Source organism: Eulemur rufifrons, chromosome 16 (assembly GCF_041146395.1).
Source record: "Eulemur rufifrons isolate Redbay chromosome 16, OSU_ERuf_1, whole genome shotgun sequence".
In the NCBI taxonomy this organism is placed as follows: domain Eukaryota; kingdom Metazoa; phylum Chordata; class Mammalia; order Primates; family Lemuridae; genus Eulemur; species Eulemur rufifrons.
Genome location: NC_090998.1, coordinates 11,693,939 through 11,718,793, shown reverse-complemented (window position 1 = coordinate 11,718,793; position 24,855 = coordinate 11,693,939). Strand labels below are relative to the sequence as shown.

Sequence of the window (24,855 nt, the reverse complement as noted above, 5' to 3'; positions counted from 1 at the left end):
CACCCTTTCCTTTAAATCTTTTAGCATTTTTGTCAAAATGTGATAATTCTAAAACTTGTGCTGTTTCTTGGTTAACTTCTATTGATGGCTCCCCTTCTTGACCATGGGTCACATTTTTTTTTTTTTTTTTTGCATCTGTGTGTGTGTCTTGATATTTTTTGATTGTGTGTTAGACATTTTATGTAAGAGCATAGTACACAATGAATTACATGAACTATCCTCCAAAAAGGGCAACACACCTTCTCCTGTCAGGCCACTAGAGTTGGGGCTGAGTCAATATAATCTATAGTTGAGCTGGGTTTCGGCTTTGTTACAGCTTTAGTTTGATTCAATTTACCATTGGCTTCAAATATGTTGAAGGTAGGATTAGGACTTTTCCTGTAAGCAAATCTTGTCTTAGAGCAGTTATTCTCAGCATTTTTAGACCAGTGTATCTCTGAGAGTTGTTCTCAGCCATTCTTCACTGTCCTTGTTTTTGTTATCCTACCCCAGTAGTTAGTGAATGTCAATGGGAAAGAATTGTGAGGTGTTATGGTGTTGCTGCATGCTTGTGGCTTCCCTGGAGTCTAACCTGTCTCATCAGCCCACACACTGCCATTAACATTTGTTACAGGCTGGTTTCTTTTTACCATCATGTATGGTATGTTCCTCCTCCCTCCACTTCAGTCAGGGCTGAGAACCATGTGGGTCTTTCCTCGCATAAAGGACTGTCACTTTCTGAAGTTTAACTCAGTTATTCTTTTTGTTCTTGTTTGGAGTGTAAAGAGTGAATTATGGTCTCTTAAGACATTCTACATACAAATTGGAAGAGCAACCTGCATGTCTCATCTTTGTCCTCCAAAAGAGTGATGAGGAGGGGTAAAGAGTGGGGAATTTGTGGAAGTGGATGTGTTTAATTTAAAATCTTAACAGCTGTTACTATAATATGTTATACTTGAAAAAAATGGAATTAATAACATTTTAAACAATACAAACTACAATAACAAACACCATCCTTGTATCTGTGCCAAACCAGAAATGACTTAATATAATGGGCATGCTTTTTTAAGAAGGGTCTGTCATAGCTGGTGGAAAGAGAAAGCAGAGGAGAAATGCTTATGCTTAATCCAAATAAGACATGGATTTTTAAATGTTGAGAATCAGTGCCCTAAATTATATAATTTCCTTTATTTTAAAGTCAGGATGCAATCCAAGAAGCGGAATCATGCTTGTGCATGTGCGCGTGTATGAGTGTGTTCTGCTTTTCTAATTTCATGCTGACTGATAGAGCACAGGAAATATATATAGGGCAGCCATTTTGGAAGAGAAGATGGATGTAAAGTAGGTGAAATCAAGAACAAGCTAGAACTCAAAAGCATGAGCCAGACCATGAGAACTGACTGAAACCCGTGTCAGTTCTCATTGCCTCTGACCTTGACAGAGTGGGTGTCCTACACAAGCTGGGGCTCTTTGTCATGGACCTAAACACACACACACACACACCTGGCCCAGGGGTTATAGAAACTGAAGAAGGATCCTGGCAAAGGTTGAGCAGTCGCAGCCTCAGCCACTGCCTCACACCCACAAGGCGAGCCAACAGATAAGTGACAACATGTGTGAGCTACAGAATGTCTGTTGCTTCATATCTACCCTACAAATCACTCAAGACTCGCTCTGTGGCTCACCGTAACTGGAAACATACAGGGAAGGGAATTCTGGGACTATAGTTCAACCTAGCCAAGTTGTCACATTATAAAGTCACTACATGCACTAATTAGCTTTCTATCAGCCCACTCTTTGGCAGTTATAGTTTTAGAATTTTTCAGAGCTTTTGTCACTTATTTTTCCACCTAACCTTCAAACTACTGTCTTCCATATGCCTGCTCTCTGTGGCTTGCTCATCTTTCTTACTAATGCCATCATATTATTAACCTCCAAATTAATGAACCTCAAAATAATTTTTGACATACTGCTGCCTTTTATGCCATGTATATTGTCTGTTGCCAAATCTTTCTGTTTCATTTACAAATTCCCCTCTGTATTTCCAGTTGTTGTTCTAGAAGCAGCAGCTCTCCAGTTCAGATTATTGCCATTTCCCTTTTCCACCACCAAACTTCTGTAGTTCATCTATTATTACTATTGAATCTTTCATCTCTGCTAAAACCACGTATTAGTTAGGGTTCTCTAGAGAAACAGACTCAATAGGAGAAAGATAGATATGTAAGAACAGATTTATTAAGGGAATTGGCTCATGCAATTAGGAAAAACAAGAAGTCCTGTGATACACAAACTGGAGACCCAGGAAAGCTGGTGGTATAATTCAGTCTGAGTCCAAAGACCTGAGAACTAGGAGCTCCAATATCTGAGGTCAGAAGAAGATGGATGTCCTAGTCCAAGAAGAGAGAGAGAAAGAATTCATTCTTCCTCTACTTTTTTGTTCTATTCAGGCTCTCAATGGATTGGATGATGCCCACCTACATTGGTGAGGGTGGATTTTCTTTACTCAGTGTACTGATTCAAGTGTTAATCTCTTCCAGAAATACCTTCACAGACACACTTATTAATAATATTTTACCAGCTACCTGGGCATCTCTTAGCCCAGTCAAGTTGACACCCAAAATTAACCATCACTTTATTGCTGTTTTTAGTCCTTATCCCATATTATTCAAAATGTATCCACACACAGAAACTGCAAAACTATTTTTTTTCTGTCAATTAGTACCTGAAAAGCACTTCTTTCATAAGCCCATCTCACACTATTATAAATAGAAGGTATCCAAAAAATCAGGAGTCGGAAGGCTGGCGTGGATTTATTATGTAAGAACTGCTTAGTCATCCCTTAATTCTGACCTGGGAGAGTTTCTCTTCCTCAAGGCTTTAAGCAATGCATTGTTGAAGCAAAACACCAGCATCTTTGTAGAGTTCTGAAGTAGCCATTCTCTGTAAGCTATTAATGCTTCCACTAAACTGGGCTTCCTCAAGTCACTGAGGATGGTGGGATACTGGCATGACAGGCACCAAGTGACATCACTTAACTATCTTAACTACCCAGGGGTGAAAAAACATGGTTGTAATAATGTGAAGCAGAGCTAAGGTGGTGATCAAAATGGTTTGAACTTTGGTGTTGGCTAATTTGTTTTGATATCTCTAGGATTAAAATAAATGGACAGCCTACTAAAGTCTTATTGGATTTGTATACACAAAAAAGTTCTGGGTCTGGAGTGGAGAAATCTGACTTAAATCCTAGAATAGACAGTCCTGGATCCTCAACTGATCTCCAGACTTGATCCATTCCACAGTCAGAGAGGCCCTTGAATTAAGGGGAGGCAGTGCCCATTGAGGAAGAACACTGCTACACTGCCAAAAATGGATATTGTAAATCATCTTCCTACCCTTTCCCAAAGGGACTTGTGGCCACTTAGCACTGTGATTGTACATTATGGAAAGAAAAATAAGCAGAATTTGGGAGCATTACTGCATACTAGCTCTATTCCTAGAAACCCAAAATGTCATTGTGGTGCACCAGTCAGAGTAAGGCCTTAGGGAATAAGTGGAATTTTGGCTTGGGCTCAGTTCATAGTGGGCCTGGTAGATACCTGAACCCACCCCATTCTTATTTTCCCAGTTCCAAAATGCAAGTTGCAATTCACGTATTCAGCAAATGGTAGAATCCCCAAGTTGATTCCCCAAATTATGGAGTGAGGGCTTTTATGATAGAAAAGGCCAGAAAGAAGTCTCTAAAACTGCTTACACCTGTCAAAATATTAAATCAAAAACAATATACACGGCCGGGCGCGGTGGCTCACGCCTGTAATCCTAGCACTCTGGGAGGCCGAGGCGGGTGGATCGCTCGAGGTCAGGAGTTCGAGACCAGCCTGAGCAAGAGTGAGACCCCGTCTCTACTAAAAATAGAAAGAAATTATATGGACAACTAAAATATATATATACAAAAAAAAAATTAGCCGGGCATGGTGGTGCATGCCTGTAGTCCCAGCTACTTGGGAGGCTGAGGCAGGAGGATCGCTTGAGCCCAGGAGTTTGAGGTTGCTGTGAGCTAGGCTGACGCCACGGCACTCACTCTAGCCTGGGCAACAGAGTGAGACTCTGTCTCAAAAAAAAAAAAACAAAAAAACAATATACAATTCTTGGAGGGACTGTAGAGAATAATGCTACCATTAAAGGCCTTAAAGTGTGGATGGTAAAGATTATAAAATGCAGTTTGCCTTTAAATGGTAGGTTCAGCAATTTACCTTCACTCTCCTATTTGAAGCCTTTATCAACTCTCCAGTCTTCTATTATAATCTTGCCTGAAAAGACACTGATAGTCTCTCCAGGTTACAAGACATAATTTTAGTCAATTACAGCGATGATGCCATGTTGACTGGACCTGGACCAAGAAGTAGCAAAAGCCAGAGGATGAGAAATAAATTTCACAAAAGTTTAGGAGCCTTCCACTTCAGTGGCTGCCTCCTCTGATCTGGGACATGGTCACGATATCTCTTAGAAGGTGAAGAAAAATAGCTGCATCTAGCCCTTCCTATCCAAAAGAAGGAAGCACAACGTTTAGTGGGCTGCCAGGTTTGAATGGGGCCTAATGTAAGAGAAGGCTCTTCAACAGGTCCAAGCTGTAATGCCAGCTCATCTGTCACTTGAGCCCTTTGATATAGAGAAGATCCACTGATATTTGAAATGGCTATGACAGACAGAGGTGTAGTTACGGGGCTTTTGGCAGGACCCTATTGGTGAGTTACAGTGCAGATCTTTAGGATTTAGGATTTAGGGGCAAAGTTATGTCATCTTTTAGAAATAACCATTCTTCTTTCAGGAGATAGCTTCTGATTTGCTCCTGGACCCTACAAAAGGCAGAATGCTTGACTTTGGACTGCCAAGTTGTCACTCAACCTGATCTGCCCATTATGAACTAGGTATTGTTTGACCCACTAGGCCAGAAATTTGGGCCTGCACAGCAACACTCCAACATACGTGAAAGTAATGTATAAAGATTGGGTTTAAGCAGATCCCGACGGCACAAGTAAGTTGCATTAGCAACTGGCTCAGATTCCTACAGCTTTTATTACTATTAAATGGCCATCTCTCTCTCAGTCCACACCTCTGGTCTCATGGGAAGTTCTCTGTGTCCACTTTATGAAGGAGAAGAAAGTTCAGGCCTGATACAGATGGTTTTTTGTAGGGAATGGCAGTACCACCTAAAGTAGACAGCTGTAGCACCGAAGGCCCTCAGGAGTGGCTCTAAGGGACAGTGTTTAAGGGAAATCTTTCCACTGGGCAGAACTGGATATGGATTTGGTTCTTCTGCCTCTATTTCTTTGGGCAAAACCACCGTTTGTGAACTTACAGCATGCCTTATTCACCCTTATAGTATTCCACACCACATCACTTCTAACCAGGAAACTACTTTTATAACAAATAAATTATAGCAATGGACTAGAACTCATGGAATTCGCTGGGCTTAACATATTCCTCATCACTTTCAGGTAGTTGGCCCGATAAGATATTGGGATGGTCCTTTGGAGACTCAGTTGTGGTACCACATGAATGACAACACTTTGCAGGGATACAGTGATGTTTTCCAGGATGGAATCTATGCACTGAGTAGGCAACCATCAGGTGGTGCTTTTTTCCCAGGTCAAAGAATTAAGGGGAGGAAATAAAATTGGCTCCTTTTATTACTAACTCTAATGGTCTACTAGCAGAAATTGAGCTTTGCATTCTCTCAGCTTTGTGCTCTGTTGTTTTAGAAATCTTAGTCCCTTAAGGAAGACTCTTTCTATTGGGAGCACAACAGTTTCAGCAAACTGGAAACTGAGACTGCAACCTGGCCACTTTGAGCTTCTCACATCACTGAACCTCTGGGCATAAAAATTGCCTTACTACACTAGCTAGTGTGATTGATTCTGATTCTTAAGGGGAAATCGGGTTGCTACTACATTATGGGAGTATCTTTGGAATTGAACAGGTCCTCTGGTTATTCCTCTTCATACTCCCATGGCAAAAAGTTGATAGAAAATTGCAACAACTCAATATAGCAGAACTGCAAATGGTAAAGATCCTTCAAGAATGAAGGTTTGGGTTGTCCTCCAGGAAAGTTGAGGTGCTTGCTGAATGCAGAGAATACTGAGTGGATAGCAGGAAAAGGAAATTATAAATACCAGCTATGACCATGTGACCAATAGCAGAAATGAGGATGGTAGTAGTTATAAGTATTATTTTTGATATGAATATATTCAAATATGTTTGTACACACACTAATTTCCCCCTTTTTTTCCTTTCATCCTTCTTCTATCTAACATAAGGTATTAACTTCAGCTGGGCGCAGTGGCTCATGATTGTAGTCCCAGCACTTTGGGAGGCCAAGGCTGGAGGATCACTTGAGGCCAAGAGATTGAGACTAGCCTGGGCAACATAGACCCTCATCTCTATTAATTAACTAATTAATTAATAAGCTGGGCATGGTGGTACATGCCTGTAGTCTCAGCTACTCAGCAGGCTGAAGCAGGGGGTCACTTGAGCCCCGGAGTTTGAGGTTGCTCCAGCCTGGGTGACAGAGTGAGACTCTGTCTCTAAAAAAAGTAAAAATAAAAAATAAATTTTAAAAAAGATATTACCTTTGTGCCTTAGTATTTAAGTTACAGGATATTAAAGGGAGAGTGAGCATCAGCTAAAATATAAATGGACATGACACAAAGATACATCTCACTTGTGTATCCTTTATGGGAGAGGATCAGTATCTTTTCAGGTACATGAAAGCTAGTTTCATCTTAGGTGGAAGCATAATTTTGCTATTATTTCTATTCAGAAGTGGTTATAAAAGGATGTATAGTTGTCAAAATTGAAACAGTGGGACTACACTGAAGTGTTCTACAATTTTCCACAATTCCCTTTCCCTTATGATTCTGAGTTAGAGTTGGCCAGAAGAGGAGCCTGCGTGGAATCCAGAAGGCAGAAGTAAACGTGACTTTCAGAAGCTTCTTGCAGTCAGATGTAGTGATGGAGAGATGCAGAGGCGCCCATTGGGTCCAAGATTGCCCTCACTCTCCTTCAATTCCTCTTTCAGCCCACAGAGGCAATGGCTTCCACAGACCTCTCCAAGGGTTCCCTTTTTGTGGTCTCACTTGAGCAGCTGCATATGATTGGCCTCTTGGGTTTCCTTGCACATTTCAACTTGTCTGCCTGGGCTAGTGTTTCCAGATGATTGGTTACTGACTACTCAGTGGTATGGTTCACGTAGGAAAGGAATGATAAATGATTGATTTTTTCCTCTTTATTTGAATAGTTCCCTACATCTTCCCAAAGTGATCGACTAGCTTTTCCCCCAAATATCTAAACTCATGGATTTAAACATATTTGATCTGTTTCAATGCATTGGAATTAGTGCCCTTAGTAATGTTCAAATTGTCCATCCTTGGCCACCATTCAAGTTCTAATAGATAATAATTTTGTTATCATTTACTACATCATATTCTAAATTCTCATTATTACTTCTTCTTTCACCCATGCATTATTTAAAAGTATGGTTTCCTTTTAAGTTTTCAAGAGTGTGAGATTATTTACTTTTTAATGACTTTATATTTAATCGCATTATGGTTCAGAGATTTTTGTTGTCTGATTCTGATATTTGGAAATTTGCTGAAAGGCTTTATGTCCATGTACAGAGGTCAACAAGCTTTTTCTGTAAAGGGCCAATAGTAAATATTTTCAGCTTTGTAAACCATAGTCTCTCTTTACCTTATCAATTTTTTACTTTACATAATTTGATACTATTTTATTGGATGCATATAACTTTAGAATTTTTATATCTCCTTGGTGAATAGAGCTTTTAAAAAATTATTATGTTCCTTGGACACACTAAAAATTTTGTGGGGAAAAAATAAAAATTATTATGAATGTCCCTTTTTATACCTAATAATTTTTTAGTCTTAAAATCTATTATTTCTGATACAAATACAGCCACATCAGCTTTCCTTTTTTTTTTTTTTTTTTTTTTTTTCCTTTTTGGAGACAGGGTCTCTCTCTGTCACCCCAGCTAGAGTACTGTGGCATCATCATAGCTCACTGCAACCTCAAACTCTTAGGCTCAAGCGATCCTCCTGCCTCAGCCTCCCGAGTAGCTGGGTTTACAGGCGTGAGCCACCACGCCTGGCTACCGCTTTCTTTTAGTTATATATTCTTGTTCTATCCATTTTTTGTCTTTTTATTTTCAAGCATTATTTGTTCTAACATTTTAAATGGGTCTCTTCTGAATATCATCTGACTAGATTTTAAAGATCCATTATGATATTACCTGCTTTTTGAGTGTTGTGATTTTAGATTTATCTGGATTTGTTTATACCATGTCATTTAAAAATTTCTATTTGACCCACTTTTCCTATGTTTCTCTTCTCTCCTTTTATGGCAGAGATAGTAGCAATCAAACAAATATTCCTTGTCATGTCCTACATGAACATTTCCATTTGGGGGGAGGAAATATGAATAATCCCAGGCAAATAGAAGTGACAGTGACACCTGTCACTTATGGTCCAAAGCTGGGAAGGGTGAGTTTGAGTTCCCCATGAGTTCTTTTTTCCTGTTGCAACAATTTGCAAGGTGCCGTATGGGAAAGCCTTCATCAATCAAGTCCTTCAATGACTCTTGTGGAAAGAGTCTCCTACCAGCCTGCACTGGTAGCAGCAAGAGTGAGAAATAAATTTTCTATTGTGTCAGTGAGATATTGAAGTTAATTTATTATCACAGCATAAAGTAGCCTACTGTGACTAATACATTATCTTGAAATCTTTGGAATGATTGCATTTTTAAAATCTTTTTGCCCAGGTTTGGAATGCATTTTGTCTATTTCTATTTACTTCATGGTTAGTAGGGAGGGGGGAGGGCAGAGTAGGAGATTTCCATTACTGCATGTGAGCCCAAAATGGCGTTAAAAGTGTGTTTAATTCAGGATCTAATAGTTTTTATTTGTATTTCCATGTCCTTCAGAATGTCTGGTACAACACACTACCAGAAGTGGAATCCCTTATCCTTTTTCTTGCAAATACACAGATGCTCACCCCAGTCTCTTGTCACATATGCCAGGTGCATAGTCCCTAAGCCATAATGCTTTGGCCAGATGTGCTTCTGATTTCAGATACTTTCGATTTAGAAAGGTGGTATTGTGCAACTCGAAGTCAAACATTTAAATAATTCAGCAGCCAAATGTTTGAGTATTCAGAAAAAAAATAGGATAACTACAGATAATTAATTATCCTCCAGTGGTTCACATCAGTTTCTGCCACCTAATTAGTTATGAAAAAAACTTGTTGTTCAGGCTGGGTGTGGTGGCTCTCACGTGTAATACTAGCACTCTGGGAGCCTGAGGAGGGAGGATTGCTTGAGCTCAGAAGTTCAAGACCAGCCTGAGCACGAGCGAGACCCTATCTGTACAAAAAATAGAAAAATTAGCCAGGCATGGTGGTGTGTACCTGTAGTCCCAACTACTGGGGAGGCTGAGGCAGGAGGATAGCTTGAGCCCAGGAGTTTGAGGCTGCAGTGAGCTATAATGATGCCACTGCACTCTACCCATGGCCACAGAGCGAGACTCAAAAAAAAAAAAAAAAAAAACCCCAAACAAACAAAAACCTTGTTTTTCATGATTTTCTGGAATTATAGATAAGGGATGCTTGACTTGTATTTTTTAAAATAAGCTACAAAGTAATTGATTAACTTATTGATTTTTAATTTATGTTCTAGTCCTAAGGATGAATTCTGGTCACTTTGGTGGAAATTTGTGTGTTCCAAGGCTCTTTATAAAGCAGCAATCCATTTCTTACTGGTTTTCACAAGCAACGTCAAGGTCCTCACGGAGGTCATTTCTTCATGACCCCATAACAACATCGTGTTTACTGATTACAAATTTAATTTCAAATATAAGATTTTATAGGTATTTATGACATCAACATATTTTCATAGCATGTCAACTAGAATATTAAAAAGGTCTGGAAGCTATAGCGTATAAAGAATATTTGAAGAAACCAATTATGTTATGGAGTAGAAAGTCATGGGGAATGTCAAGAGTATGCTAGACTTTTAGAACTTTGGATGGTACTTTAGAGGCCTCTTATTCTAACCTTGTATCCAATAAAAAACTCCATCCTGAAGACCTCCCAATGAATAATCACTGCTTCTCTCTTGGAATGCTTGAGCTGGGAACACTTGCGCTCACTACTTCCTCAGGTATGCTCCCACTTTTTAATTGCCAAACTAATAGATAGGGTTTTTCTTATACTGAGCAATTTACTACCCTTATCACCAATCCATCCAGAACACACACACACATCCTGTTATCTCTGGGTGAAATATACTCAGTTCCCTGAAAATGTACAAGGACGGAAATGTTCAAATCTGAAAATTTTAAAACTGGTGTCACAAAGTGGAGGTGATAAAAAGACAGACCAGAACTCACCATAAGAAAGAATTTTCTAAATTGAGCTTTCCATAATGAAGCATATGCTTTCCTAGAGTGGGGAACTTCTCACTGGTGGTGGTAATAAAACAGAATGGGGGACCATCAGATCGGAAGAAAGAATTTCTGCCAGGGGACAAAGGCATAGCTTGCTGACTTTAACTTCCTTCCCAGCTCCAAAGTTGCACAATAGTTTGATTCCAAATGGTTGGGAAATGATGAAACAAAACTTCTTTTCTGGTCTCCTTCCTTCCTCCCTTAATGAATAATTAATCTCATATTAAATTATCATTCCTAAGAAAAGATCTGAGTTTGTTATACCCAGGCATTTTTTTTTTTTTTTTTGAGAAGTGAATTCATTACTTGCCTCTTAGTCAGTTAGAAGTTAAAAGGCAATTTTTTTACAAAATTCCCAGCAGAGGTGCCAAATATTGATTTAGTGGTTGCCAGATAGAATGTGTGTCCTGTGCTAATCTGTAGTAAAGTATATTTCATTTAGTCACATTGGATTTAAAAGAGCTTTTAAGAAATATTTTGAATTGGCCTAGATATGATGTGGTTGTTACTAAGAATGATTCCTTTGTCGTGTGATACATTATTGCTTTGTTGTCACAAACATTGTTACCAAAGGCAAACAACATAGGGTACTTAAAGTTCCATGGAAAGGCATCACAAAGGGTGAGGGGCTACTATACACAAGTCCCATTAGGCACTAAATAAAATACTATAGATGTCTTCTTCTACGACATGATCTAGACTGAGTATTGGTTGACAGTTCATTAACAGAAAAATTGATTAAAATAGCACACACATATTCATGAATGTGTTTGACCTTAAAACATCTACATATAGAGTCAGAGCTTTTTTTAAAAAACGTATTTTATTTTATTTTATTTTTTGTTTTTAACACTGGTCAGCCGATTATGGTGACACATCTTTCTTTATGAACTGCACCCATAATTCAGAGTCTATGACTTCTAGCTTGAGTTTCTTTAAAGTGACTCAAGGACTTCAAAACACATATAAAATAATTAGAGCACAGAATCGTAGACGTTGCATTTTTCTCTTGCCAACCTTGTATAGCTGTCGCCCCACAACTCAGTCAACAGCTATTTCTACCACTTATCCTTTCCCATCTTTGCAAAGGGTTGAACTTGGTTTTCAAAGACACCACGACTCTGTTCCTTTTTACACTATTTCATCAGTGTATTCAATAGCTAATTAATTTGGATGATTAAAATAACAAGTATCACAAGCAGAAACCAGTACAGGAACAAATAGAGATGCTTGACATGCACAGAACATAACCGAAGGGAGTGGAGGTAGTGCGGGCACACCAGCAAGCAGCCTGCCAACAGCCGGCTTGGAGGTGCCATGGTTGCCCATCACTGTGTTTCCCCAGAGGGAATGAAAAGTGTGGGACAATCTAGAGAGTGTGTTAAGAGGACTTTTTTTTTTTTTTTTAAAGAGAACAACTGTAGTGTCAGATATGCCCAGAAACACAACACAGGGTTACTGGCATGGTTGCAACTAGCTCATAGGGCACTTTTGTGGGAGTTAAAAGAAGGTACCCGCTAGCTCAGGGTTTGGTGAGGGATGTGCTGGGCTGAGTTCAACATCCACTTGCCCACTCAGCAGGGTGCCACTGAAGCCAAGCCCTTTTGTGTATGGCACAACCCACAGAACTGTGCGACACGGCAGCCCTGGCTCCCTGGACAGACATGGGTCAGGATTAGGGGAAGGGAGAGAGGACGGGATCTGCACTCACGCAAGGGAGGATGGGGCAGAGAGGCAGGAAGGAGTGGGGAGAGCTGATCTGCAGGGCAGGAAGGCTTCAGTTCTGGAAGAAACTCCATACAGATTTTGTGACAACTGATACAGACCATCTTGCCTTAGCCAACCAGCAGATTGTCCTTCCTGTGGGAGAAAGCTCTTTGGCAAAGTGGACAGTGTAGTCTCTATGAATTTCACCGCAGTTTCCTGGCTGCTTCCCCATCCACCTTCCCACTCTCACGGCTCCCAGCCACACTCAGCAGATCACTAAGTCAGACCTGCTTGCCCAGCCCTCCTTGCCGACCTTGGAGGCTCTTCTGCCCCTTTCAACCATTTCCCTACCTAAAGGGTGACACATGCAGCTCCTTTTTAGGTGACAGGATCTTTTGTTTTAGAATTCATTAAGAACAACGAAATGAAAATGCTCGGTTGGAATAGCACATTGGGAAGTTTATTCACACTCAAGTGCTAATAGCCAATGAATTAACAAACATACATGCCTGACAAGAAAAAGGAACTAAAGAGCAGGTCTCTGAAGGGGAAAGGAGAAGGCCACGAAGGGGAAAGGAGAAGCCCACAAAGGGGACGCTACAGAAATCAAACCGAAATCTCTCAGTTTTGCAGCCTACTATCTTCAGCTGTGCCTGGACAGCCGAGTTTATTAGAGAGTGGGTTTCTCTTGTGCATTTGGCTTCTTTGCTTATGTGTTTTCTTTTGTTTTGCTTTGAGTTTTGGTATTATGGCCCAACTTTTTTTTTTTTTTTTTTTTTAGACAGAGTCTTGCTCTGTCTCCCTGGCTAGAGTGCCGTGGTGTCATCACAACTCACTGTAACCTCAAACTCCTGGGCTCAAGTGATCCTCCTGCCTCAGCCTCCCAAGTAGCTGGGACTGTAGGCACACACTACCACACCCGGATAATTTTTTCTAGTTTGTGGTTTTTTTTTTTTTTGTTGTTGTTGTTGTTGAGACAGAGTCTCACTTTGTTGCCCAGGCTAGAGTGAGTGCCATGGCGTCAGCTTAGCTCACAGCAACCTCAGACTCTTCGGCTTAAACAAGCGATCCTACTGCCTCAGCCTCCCGAGTAGCTGGGACTACAGGCATGCGCCACTATGCCCGGCTAATTTTTTCTATATAGATTTTTAGTTGTCCATATAATGTCTTTTTATTTTTAGTAGAGACGGGGTCTCGCTCTTGCTCAGGCTGGTCTCGAACTCCTGACCTCGAGCGATCCACTCACCTGGGCCTCCCAGAGTGCTAGGATTACAGGCGTGAGCCACTGAGCCTGGCCTCTAGTTTTTATAGAGATGAGGTCTCACTATGTTGCTCAAGCTGGTCTTGAACTCCTGACCTCAAGTGATCCTCCTGCCTTGGCCTCCCAAAGTAATAGGATTATAGGCATTGAGCCACTGTGCCCAGCCATAGCTCAGCTTTTGAGCCCTGTGATACCACTAAGACTTCCAATGAGGCTTGAAGATTTTTTTTTAAACATAAACAATGTTAATAGAAAGTAGCTAATTATGAAGTAGTTCATTAACTGAGCACTAAATGTATTTTTAAAAAACTATACAACTTTTTAACACTGGAAGGGAGTATTCCTTTGCTGCATGCACACTGAACCAGTCCTGATATGCATGTACCCTCAGATGCAGATGACTCCCACTGCTTATGTGACTGTCCTTGTCTCACCACTTGTGGTCTTTACGTTTGTTTTGACTCAGGTCGGTTCATCACTGGGATGCCCCTTGCATGTGTGCATGGTGTTCTCCCATCTCATGAAATGTAATGGCTACACAAACACTTGCACCATTCAAAACAGATAATTATGTCTTATCCTGCTGAATATTTTTAAAAACTGTATTATGCCAAATACTAGGGCAACTTGGCTATTTTTCCTCTTTAGCTTATAATTAGAGTGTTTACAGCAATAAGGCACATAGAGATCATCTGCCCGGTGGCTTACTCAATCATTCGCAAATTTTATTAGTTTCCATTGAGAGTGATTGTTAAAATACAGATTGAAGGGTCTCACCCTGAGTGTCATCCCAGGAGGCCTGGGAAGGGGGCTGAAAATTTGCATTTCTAGTATGTTCCCTCATGACACTGATGACTCTAGTGTGGGGATAACACTTTGAGAATCAGCCCCTCACTTCATGGTTGAAACTCAGCCTCAAAGAATTGAAGTGTTTGTCCCAAAGTGACCCACCCCATTAGTGGCAGAGCCAAGACAAATGCCTTGACCTGCTGACTTTCACATGCTGGTTACACACATATCCCATTGTTTCTCCTGAAGTTTATTAACTGTCTATGTCACTCCCCCCCCTGTTGTTTTGGCACTGGTCAGGATTTTAAATAAAATTCTGCAACTTCCCTCTATTAATCTTTACAGTGAATTCACACAACGATTTTTGGTATAAATCCTACAGTCTTGCAGCAATACCAGGTCTGAGATCCTCCTTCTCCTGAAGAAAAAGAGCCCTGTGCCACAGTTTTTGTTCATTTTCTTTCTAGAAAAACTTCTGCTGAACCCTTAAAAATATTTTTGTAAAAACCAAAATGCAAACTGAAGAATTTCTTATAGATACATAATTACATGTATTTATGGGGTACATGTGATATTTTGATACATGCATAGAATGTGTAATGATCAAATCAGGATATTTAGGATATCCATCATTTAGAACATTTATCATTTCTTTTGTGTTGGGAACATTTCAAATCTTCTCTTCCAGCTATTTTAAAACATGCAATATATTGTTGTTAACTATAGTCATCCTAATCTGCTACTGAACATTAGAACTCATTCTTCCTGTTTGTAATAACTGTATGTTTGTATCCATGAACCAAACTCACTTCATTTCACTCGACCCCTACGATTCTACTCTCTACCTCCATGAGATCAATGTTTTACCTCCCACATTTCAGTGAGAACACGTGATATTTGTCTATCTGTGCCTGGTTTATTTCACTTAACATAATGGCCTCTAGTTGCATCCATGTTGCTACAAATGACATAATTTCATTCATTTTTATGGCTGAATAAAATCATTCTATTATGTATATATTCCACATTTCCTTTATTTATCTGTTGTTGGACAATTAGGTTGAGTCGATATCTTTGCTGTTGTGACTAGTGCTGCAGTAAACACGGGAGTGCAGGTATCCCCTTGATATACTGATTTCTTTTCCTTCGGGTAAATACTCAGAAGTGGGATTGCTGGATTATACAATAGTGCTGTTTTTTAGTTTTTGGAGAAAACTCCATACTGTTTTCTATAATGGTTATAATTTTCTACCAACAGTGTATGAGTTCCCTTTTCTATGTATACTCACCAACATATGTTATTTTTTGTCTTTTGTTAATAGTCATTCTAACTTGGGTAAGATAACGTCTCATTGTAGTTTTAATTTGTATTTCCCTGATGATTAATGATGTCGGGCATTTTTTTTTTCATATACCTGTTGGCCATTCATATATCTTCTTTTGAGAAATGTCTATTTAGATACTTTGTCCACTTTTGAATGGGATTATTTGACTTTTTTGCTGTTGAATTGTTTGAGTTTCTTGTATATTCTGGATATTAGTCCCTTGTTAAATGAATAGTTTGCAAATATTTTCTCCCATCCTGTGGGTTATCTCTTCACTGTATTGCTGTGCCTAAGCTTTTTAGTGTGATGTCATCCTAGTTGTCTATTTTTGTTTTTGTTGCCTGTGCTTTGAGGTCTTAGCTATAAAAGCTTTGCCTATACTGATGTCCTGGAACATTTCCCCTATGTTTTCTTCTAGTGGTTTTATAGTTTTAAGTCTTATATTAAAGTCTTTAATCCATTTTGAGTTTAGTTTTGTATATGGTGAGAGATAGGGGTCTAATTTCATTCTTCTGTATATGGGTATTTAGTTTTCCCAGCACTCGTTATTGAAGTGACTGTCCTTTTCCCGATATATGTTCTTGGCACCTTTATCAGGAGTCAGGTGGCTGTAAATATGTGGACTTATTTCTGGGTTCTTTATTCTGTTCCATTGATTTATGTGTCTGTTTCTATACCAGCACCATGCTGTTTTAGTTACTATAGCGTTGTAGTATATTTTGAAGTCAGGTAGTGTGATGCCACCAGCTTTGTCCTTTTTTGCTCAGGATGGCATTGGCTATTCAGGGTCTTTTGTGGTTCCGTATCAATTTTAGGATTGCTTTTTCTATTTCTGTGAAGAATGTCATTGCTATATTGATAGGAGTTACATTGAATCTGTAGCAATCTGTAGATTGCTTTGGGCAGTATGGTCATTTTAACCATATTAATTCTTCTAATCCATGAGCATGTGATGTATTTCCAGTTGTTTGTGTCCTCTTCAATTTATTTCATCAGTGGTAGCTTTCCTTGTAGAGGTCTTTCACTTTATTGGTTAAATTTATTCCTAGGTATTTTATTTTATTTTTGTAGCTGTTGGAAGTGGGATTGCTTTCTTGATTTCTTTTTCAGCTAGTTTGTTATTGGTGTAAGGAACACTACTGATTTATATGTGTTTATTTTGTATCCTGCAACTTTACTGAATTTGCTTATGAATTCTAACAGTCTTTCGGTGGAGTCTTTAGGCTTTTCTATATATAAGATCATATCATCTGTAAATAGAAACAATTCGACTGCTTTTCCAATTTGGATGCTTTTTATTTCTTTCTTTTGCTTGATTTCTCTGGCTAGGACTGCATTTTGGTTTTCTAGGTGAGGAAAATAACTTTTCCCCTCTGCCCTCTGGTTCTCTAGCTGGAGCCTTTGAATTTAAACTGACAAGAGACAGATGAACAAGAGAGAAAACAGTTAAGCATGCAAATATGCATAGGAGTTTCACAAAGAAAAGAGATTCAAGGAGGCTACTGGATGATTAAGGCTTATATACCATCTCAGGCTGAACAAAGAAAAAGGGCGTTTTGGCCTTGTACATGCAAATGTCAAGTCATGGGAAACGGAGGGAGGAAATGTATGGTAAATAAAGATTGACTTGCTATGCAGATTAGAGTGTCTCAGAGGATGAGTTGTCTCCAGGTGTAGCTCTCTTCCTGGTACAGAGACACCTTTACCAACAGAAATTTCCTTTATAAATGTAAATTTCCTTTACAGAAGAGAAAATTTATACTCTACTTTTAAGCGGTTAGGGGAAGGTAAACAGGGTTTCCATGTCTGCTGATTCTCAATTTCTTTTAGCTCAAAATAATCCATATTTTGGGGTGGCATATGTTAGAACCCTTCATTCCACTCTTTGAAACTTTTCTTTTTTCCAGAAGTTTCATATATCAAAATCCAAGTGTGTAGCTGTAGACACAGATCAGTTTAGGTGTTGCAAGATAAGAGATCCGCAAAGGGGGAGAAAAACAGACTGGAACAAGAATGAGTAAGCAGAAAAGAACACATTTAAAGACATTGTGCCCTGTCATTGAATCGGTCTCTCAGTGCTGGGAATAGGTCAGACTACTTAAACAGCTGTATCTCATTTCACAGACGGTGTTGCCAGAGGGAATAGGGCAACCACCTATGTTAGGCCTCTATATGGAGCTAGCAATCAGGCATTTAATAAGGGATATTTCTACGGAAACAAAAGAAAACCAAAGATTAACGGAACAAATTATAAACCCAACTTTTTAGTCCAGAGGACAATCAGTTTAGAAGATTTCTAGATATTGGGCTCAAAGCATCTTGAGATGGTGAAAAGAAGCCAGGAACTGGCATTCTGACAAATTTCCTGGTTTGTAGTTTGAATGTCTCTGGTGATGGCACATACAATGTCACAGTCATGGTTATTTCTCAGAGTGGAGCGTGAAGGGTCCAGTTTCAGCTTGCAGGGCTTTTTCTAGATAGTGCCAATTTGGATCTGGGCAGTCAGGTTTTAGTTCTCATTGGTGCCAAATCAGGAGGGTGAGAGAAAAATCAAAATGTTAATTATGACAAAAATGCAAAAAATGGCGGGGGTCAGCTTACAAAGAGATTTAAAAAAAAGGCTGAAAGACAATGAACATAGCTAGAATTTGACAATCCACAAGAGTGTGCTACAGTTTTTCATTGAAACATTGAATACTTCTCTCTACAATCACCTTATTTCTATCAAAGATAATCAAAGTGAGACTATTTTTGCTAGCAAAATAAGTCTAACCTCATTAAACTTGGCCGGATTATTTACATGAATACAGCAAGAATAATAATTGACAATACAGCTGACCTTTGAACAACATGGGGGTTAGAGGCACCAACCCCCTGCACACTCAAAAAATCTGTATATAACTTTTGACTTACCTACTAATAGCCTACTGTTGACCAGAACTATGTTACATGTATTATATACCGTGTTCTTACTATAAAGTAAGCCAGAGAAAAGAAAATGTTTTTTAAAAAATTATAAAGAAGAGAAAATATATTTACTATTCATTAAGTGGAAGTGGATTATCATAAAGGTCTTTATCCTGATAGTCTTCATGTTGAGTAGGCTGAGGAGGAGGAGGAGGAAGAGCTGGGCTTGCTATCTCTAGGTTGGCAGAGCGTGAAAAGGCGGAAGAGGTGGAATGGGAGGCAGAGAAGGCAGGCCCACTTGGTATATAACTCATAGTGAAAAAATCTGCATGTAAGTGAACCCAAGCAGTTCAAACCCATATTCTTTAAGGGTCAACTGTATGTATAGGCTCTTCGAAGTCTGCTTTCTTGGAACTTTTAATAAGCAATCTCAGATTAGACTTTTAAAAGCCTATGAAGGCTTGGAAACCAATCCAAGAACTCACCATTAGACTTTCCCAGCAATACCTATAGATTAGGGTGAATTCCTCTCTTTCTGAGGTACCAAACATATTTTAAGATTCCTAGGTCTACCAGTAAGTGACTTTTCTTACTCATCCATAAGGGTGGGAACCCTATCGGCCAGGCACCAGGCCAATATTCCAAGGGACTTTGTAAGCATTGGCTCCATAAAGTCAACCTTAGTTCCTTAAAACTGGTCTTATCTGATTTTATGCACAACATCCTAAAATGTGACATTCCAATCAAAGCCTTGGTCATATAAACAATGTTCTGAATTGTATTCTATTACAAGGAGAACAGATTCTTCTTGAACTTATGCAAATAAATATATTGCCATGAAAATAAGAATACTTAGTAAGGATTTCTGAATTCTGGAAGGATCAGGTAAAGAGAAAAAGTAAGTGTTTCATCTTTGTTGAGAAAGATATACTTTACCAAATTGCTCTAAATTATAGATAGCTTAAGAGAAGAGAGAAAAGGAATTCCTAAAATACGGAAAACAAAGCATTAAAGAACGAGCAATGTTTTGAACAAGAAGGCCATAAAAATTATAATCATTCCTATCCGTTCATTCAGTACCATGAAATTAGTTCCTGTTTTGCTTGATTTGAGGTTTGCAGTTTTATGAATTCATTAGTTCCTTCGTTAGAGTTTTGCATATCTTTACCGAGCTCAGTGGCATGATTTTAAATATACTAGTTCAGGATACCTCTCAGAGTCTTTTCCATGAATCTCCTTGAAGATGAAGCGTTTTCACCTGCAGTTGACTGCAAAAGCTTTCAGAGAATCAAAGTAAAGCAATAACTGTCTGCGAATGACAAAAGATTTAAAAATAGCCATAAAGGTCTGGTGAGAGTTCACTATAGCACAATTAACAAGGAAATTTGGTTATTTCTGTGGCATACAATATGTTATAGTAATAATTATATTTATAAATAACATTATATCAGGACATAGCATGGATAGCAGAGATTGATGAATTTCTAGGAACTTTATACAATTTTTGAAATATTTATATTAATAATCTACCTATACGAATATAACATAAAGAAGGTTATGGGCCATGTTTTAGTTGAAACATTGATTCTCATGTAATTTAGCATATCAAATAAACTTAATTAGTTTAATATCTCTCTTTTTCAAGGTGAGCGAACAAATTCTTTGAGATTTTCAAGGGGCCTTCTGTGGAATCTCAAAAGTTAGTTCAAGGTAAAAAGACTTTATAATTTAATTTGAAGAAGATTGTCAAAAATTCCAAAAATTTTGAACACTTGATTAAATAGGATAATAGGTAACTCTGAAACAACAGTTATCTATTTAAGCGAAGTGATAAAGATTTTCAAGGTTAACAAGGAAGGTCACATGATTGTAAAAAAAAGAAATCAAAAACAAAACCTTGGCTGGGCGCGGTGGCTTGTGCCTGTAATCCTAGCACTCTGGGAAGCCGAGGAGTGAGGATTGCTTGAGATCAGGAATTCGAGACCAGCCTGAGCAAGAGTGAGACCCCCGTCTCTACCAAAAATAGAAAGAAAGTAGCTGGACAAGTAAAAATATATAGAAAAAATTAGCGGAGCATGGTGGCGCATGCCTGCAGTCCCAGCTACTCAGGAGGCTAAGGCAGAAGGATTGCCTAAGCCCAGGAGTTTGAGGTTGCTGTGAGCTAGGCTGACGCCATGGCACTCTAGCCCGGGCAACAGAGTGAGACTCTGTCTCCAAAAAAAAAACCTTACCTTTTTCCATACTGAGAAGACTCATTTTTTAAAAAATTAGTAAAAGACATGATAAAGGCAACAAGAAGCATAGGAAATTATTTTTGATAAGTCACAGAATCCTTGTTTCCTAGGCAAAGTACTCAAAAGGCAAAGATAATGTTTTGCAATCTCTTATTAAGAACAAACCAGCAATTGAAACTCCAGTTCTGCATCAGTACACTATTGCTGTTAGAGTTCATTTTAAAACATTGTAATAAACCCATTTACTTCTAGCTATCTTGACCACACAAGATTCTCTCTCTCCTTTTATAATTTCCTATATGCATTTAGATTTTTGTTCTTTATTTTCTTCTTTCTCATTCTGAAATAATCTTTAAATAACTTTCAACTACTAAAAAAAAAATTACTCTTTGTCCTTAACAAAAATGCATCCTTCATACCTCATATCTTTAAAACACATCTTAATTTCCTTGCACACTTTGTGTACATACTATTTCCCTTCACCCTTCTTATTCCTAATAGTTCCTTTGTGTATATTGATTAGAATTTTTAATGCTTAATAACCTTAATTTTCAGTGAAAACAAGGAAGTAGACAACTGGCGACTGTTTGTTATATATAGCAGCATTCTGCAGATTAGATTAACAAATTTAGGAATATACCCTTTCACAATTTCTAGAAGCATATGCTTCCTCATAGTAGACTTTTTCAATGTGGCAGAAAGAATATGTTTATGAAGAGACTCAAACATTCTTTAGACTCTGTAAAAACAAGAAGCCAAATATAGATAAACTTATGTTCAGTAACTAATATTTCAGTATTTATATATTATTTAGAAATAATCTAATATTGAATAAATATCCATCATTTAACTTAATTTAGTATACATTTAAGATTTTAAGTTACCAAAAAGATTTTGGATGCTATATTTAAGCAGATATGTGTAGAACATAATTATTGTTGAAAAGTTCAGTTATAGACTTTTATCTCACATACGTCTATTTATTTTACTTTTTCCTAACAGTTATGCTTGGATTGGTCATGAAAAATTTCATCAGACATTAATCAAAGCTAGTCATCATCTAGAGTTTTTTCCTGGTTGATAAATTGTGTGACACATGCATGTTAGGCAGGTACCAGACATCACAAAAGTAAAGAATCTAAAAGTTTTTCCTTTAAACTACCATGCTTGACATACATCAAGTAATTCATTTTTATTGTACATTTTGATCTTCGGTTGAATTATAATTTTATAGTCTTAAACATCTAGTACAGGTTTCAGCCTAGGTACAGTTGCTCATCGCACAAAGATTCCATTATTGAGACAATGAGGATTGCCAAGGAAGAAAGGAATTTTTAATACGAAAGATGCCTTGTTGGGAGAATGGGAGAAGCTGTCTCAAATCTGTCTCTCTGACTAGCAGAGATCATAGGGTTTTGAAGGAGGGCCCAGGTGCCTTGGGGCAGGTTGAGGGGAATGGCAGGTCTTAGAATCAGGAAGTTACCCCTGGGGCTTTCAGAGTGTCAACTCCTTTGTCTTGCAGAAAATTCACCATTTCTGGGAAAGAACTCAAATGGTCAAGTAGTTAGTTAAGGGGGAGGATTATAAAAAATCATATAGAGGTCATTGAAATCTGTTTGTAGAGCTAGTTACAACTCCCCCACCCCCCCCTTCTTTTTAGTTCATTCCTCAATCTTGGGGAATCATAAAGTTGACCTATCTGGTTGCTTACTGCTGAAATGGGACATAGTTGGGACAGGAGGAAGAACAAACATGTTGGGTCTGTAACTGAAATTTTTTAGTACATATTGCTGAACTGCCACTCTCTCCCCACCAAGGTAGCAAAGTATATCAAAAGAAGTAACCCTGCCCTTCTGGGATCTTTCTCAGGAAATATTGGCCCAGTGTCCCCCAGATGGAATTTCTATTCAAAATTCCCCTAGTCATTCATGAAGGCAGTTTTAGCGAGCTAGTTTAATGGGCAACTTTTGACCTGGTATGGACTGAAAAGTGGTGGTAAAGATTTCCAACAAGCAAATGTTCCTCACTGTCCAGTTGTTAATCATATATCCAAGAAGTTTTTTCCCATTGACCCCCATAGGCAAAAATATACTCAGAGGGTGCACCAACAGTACCTGCTCCTGTTTGCCTGCCTGTCTGGGAACTAGAGGTTATCAGTTTCCCTAAACCTTGGGGAAACATCATTTGCTGGTGTACTGTTGTACAAATAAAGGGTCCCTTGTCTAACCAATTGGAAGGAGGAGATTAAGACCAATTGGTTGGACAGTTGATGGGCTGCTCTTTTGACCCTCAAGCCTACCATACACAATTATCTAATGTCCCTGGCAGTGCATGATGGCCACCTCCTTGGGAAGTAAAATGGTTTTTAATGACTCAAGAATTTGTGGTCCATATTTAATTTTCTTGTTTTCAAAGGTAAGGTACCCTTATTTCTTCTAAATAGCTTTATGAGCATACACTACCATAAAGGCATACTTAGAATCAGTCTAGTCAGTGCAGTTAATTTATTCTTCTGGGCAGATGTCCCAGGGGGTAGGGCTTGTAGCTCATTTACCTCTTGGCTAGTAACCACAGCATACCTAGCTTTGCGTTGTCACTGTTTTGTAACACTGCTTCCATTTGTAAAGAGCTCCGAGGCCGGGCGCGGTGGCTCACGCCTGTAATCCTAGCACTCTGGGAGGCCGAGGCGGGCGGATCGTTTGAGCTCAGGAGTTCGAGACCAGCCTGAGCAAGAGCGAGACCCCACCTCTACTAAAAATAGAAAGAAATTATATGGACAGCTAAAAATATATATAGAAAAAAAAAAAATTAGCCGGGCATGGTGGCGCATGCCTGTAGTCCCAGCTACTCGGGAGGCTGAGACAGGAGGATTGCTTGAGCTCAGGAGTTTGAGGTTGCTGTGAGCTAGGCTGATGCCACGGCACTCACTCTAGCCTGGGCAACAGAGTGAGACTCTGTCTCAAAAAAAAAAAAAAAAAAAAAAAAAAAAGAGCTCCTCATCTGGGTCTGACAGGGGCTGCTGCTCAGTCAAATCTGGGAGACTAGGATGCACTTGGTTAATAATCTGAATATAATCATAGAATGGGGAATGAGAGTCCGTAGGCAGCAAGGGGGCTGGATTTAAGGTGGACACCACCTTCAGAGTTACATTAGGATTATCTCACAAAGTAGCCTAATATTTACCCATGCAGTGGCCCTTAACAAAAAGCCTCCTTTTTGTTCTAGTAGGTATAAAACATTATGAATGGTGTGAACAGTCACCAGTTGCCCAAGGGTAAACTTTTCAGCTTCTTGTATAACATCTTAAGTGCAGCCACCACTGTCAGAGAAATGGGCCACTCTTTTGTTACCATATCCAATTGTTAGAGAAATAAGGTACAGATTGCTATGATTCTCCAAAGGGTTATGAATACCCTGAGTCGAAATCCTTGCATTTCTTTTTTTTTTTTTTTTTTGAGACAGAGTCTCACTCTGTTGCCCAGGCTAGAGTGAGTGCCGTGGCGTCAGCCTAGCTCACAGCAACCTCAAACTCCTGGGCTCAAGCGATCCTACTGCCTCAGCCTCCCGAGTAGCTGGGACTACAGGCATGTACCACCATGCCCGGCTAATTTTTTCTATATATATTTTTAGCTGTCCATATAATTTCTTTCTATTTTTAGTAGAGATGGGGTCTCGCTCTTGCTCAGGCTGGTCTCGAACTCCTGAGCTCAAACGATCCGCCCACCTCGGCCTCCCAGAGTGCTAGGATTACAGGCGTGAGCCACCGCGCCCGGCCTAAATCCTTGCATTTCTTGAATGAACAAATCAAAAGGCTTATATAAGTCTGGGTGGCCCAACGTAGGGCACAGGGGGCATGTCTTACTTCCCTTCTCATCATGGCTGGGAACTCAGTTTTAAGTTTTTTTTTTTGTTTTTGGGTGGGTCCTCTTGGCCCAGGAGGGATCTGTGAAGTCAGTGGGGCAGAGGGGTGTGACTTTATATTTCCTCGATTTTGGCCAAGATTTGCTAGAGGCAGCATTGATGGCCAAACTCTTATTTTGTTTCATCATTGCCAGGGTGGTATGGCTACCTGTCCTGGTTCCATCCTGTCTCTCAGAGGGAACTTTATGGCTAAAGGACTTAAAGTCAAAAGACTTCTAGCCA

General features: G+C 39.2%; 1 protein-coding gene across 1 annotated transcript; it reads left to right on the top strand.

Moving 5' to 3' along the window:
• Positions 1–1,204: 1,204 nt before the first annotated feature.
• LOC138397232 (putative uncharacterized protein encoded by LINC00269) lies at positions 1,205–24,533 on the top strand. The gene is made up of 4 exons (XM_069491200.1): positions 1,205–1,230; positions 7,948–8,120; positions 13,177–13,196; positions 24,399–24,533. The coding sequence occupies exons 1-4, from the start codon at positions 1,205–1,207 to the stop codon at positions 24,531–24,533; spliced, it is 354 nt and encodes a 117-aa protein (XP_069347301.1).
• The last annotated feature ends 322 nt before the right edge of the window (positions 24,534–24,855 follow it).

Bases quoted from the DNA above. Each gene is read 5' to 3' on its own strand.
- LOC138397232 (XM_069491200.1), top strand. From the start codon at position 1,205: ATGCTTGTGCATGTGCGCGTGTATGA. The intron at 1,231-7,947 runs GTGTGTTCTGCT...ATACAAATACAG, and splicing joins GTGCATGTGCGCGTGTATGA to CCACATCAGCTTTCCTTTTT. The intron at 13,197-24,398 runs GCTAGAGTGAGT...GCTCTTGCTCAG, and splicing joins AGTCTCACTTTGTTGCCCAG to GCTGGTCTCGAACTCCTGAG.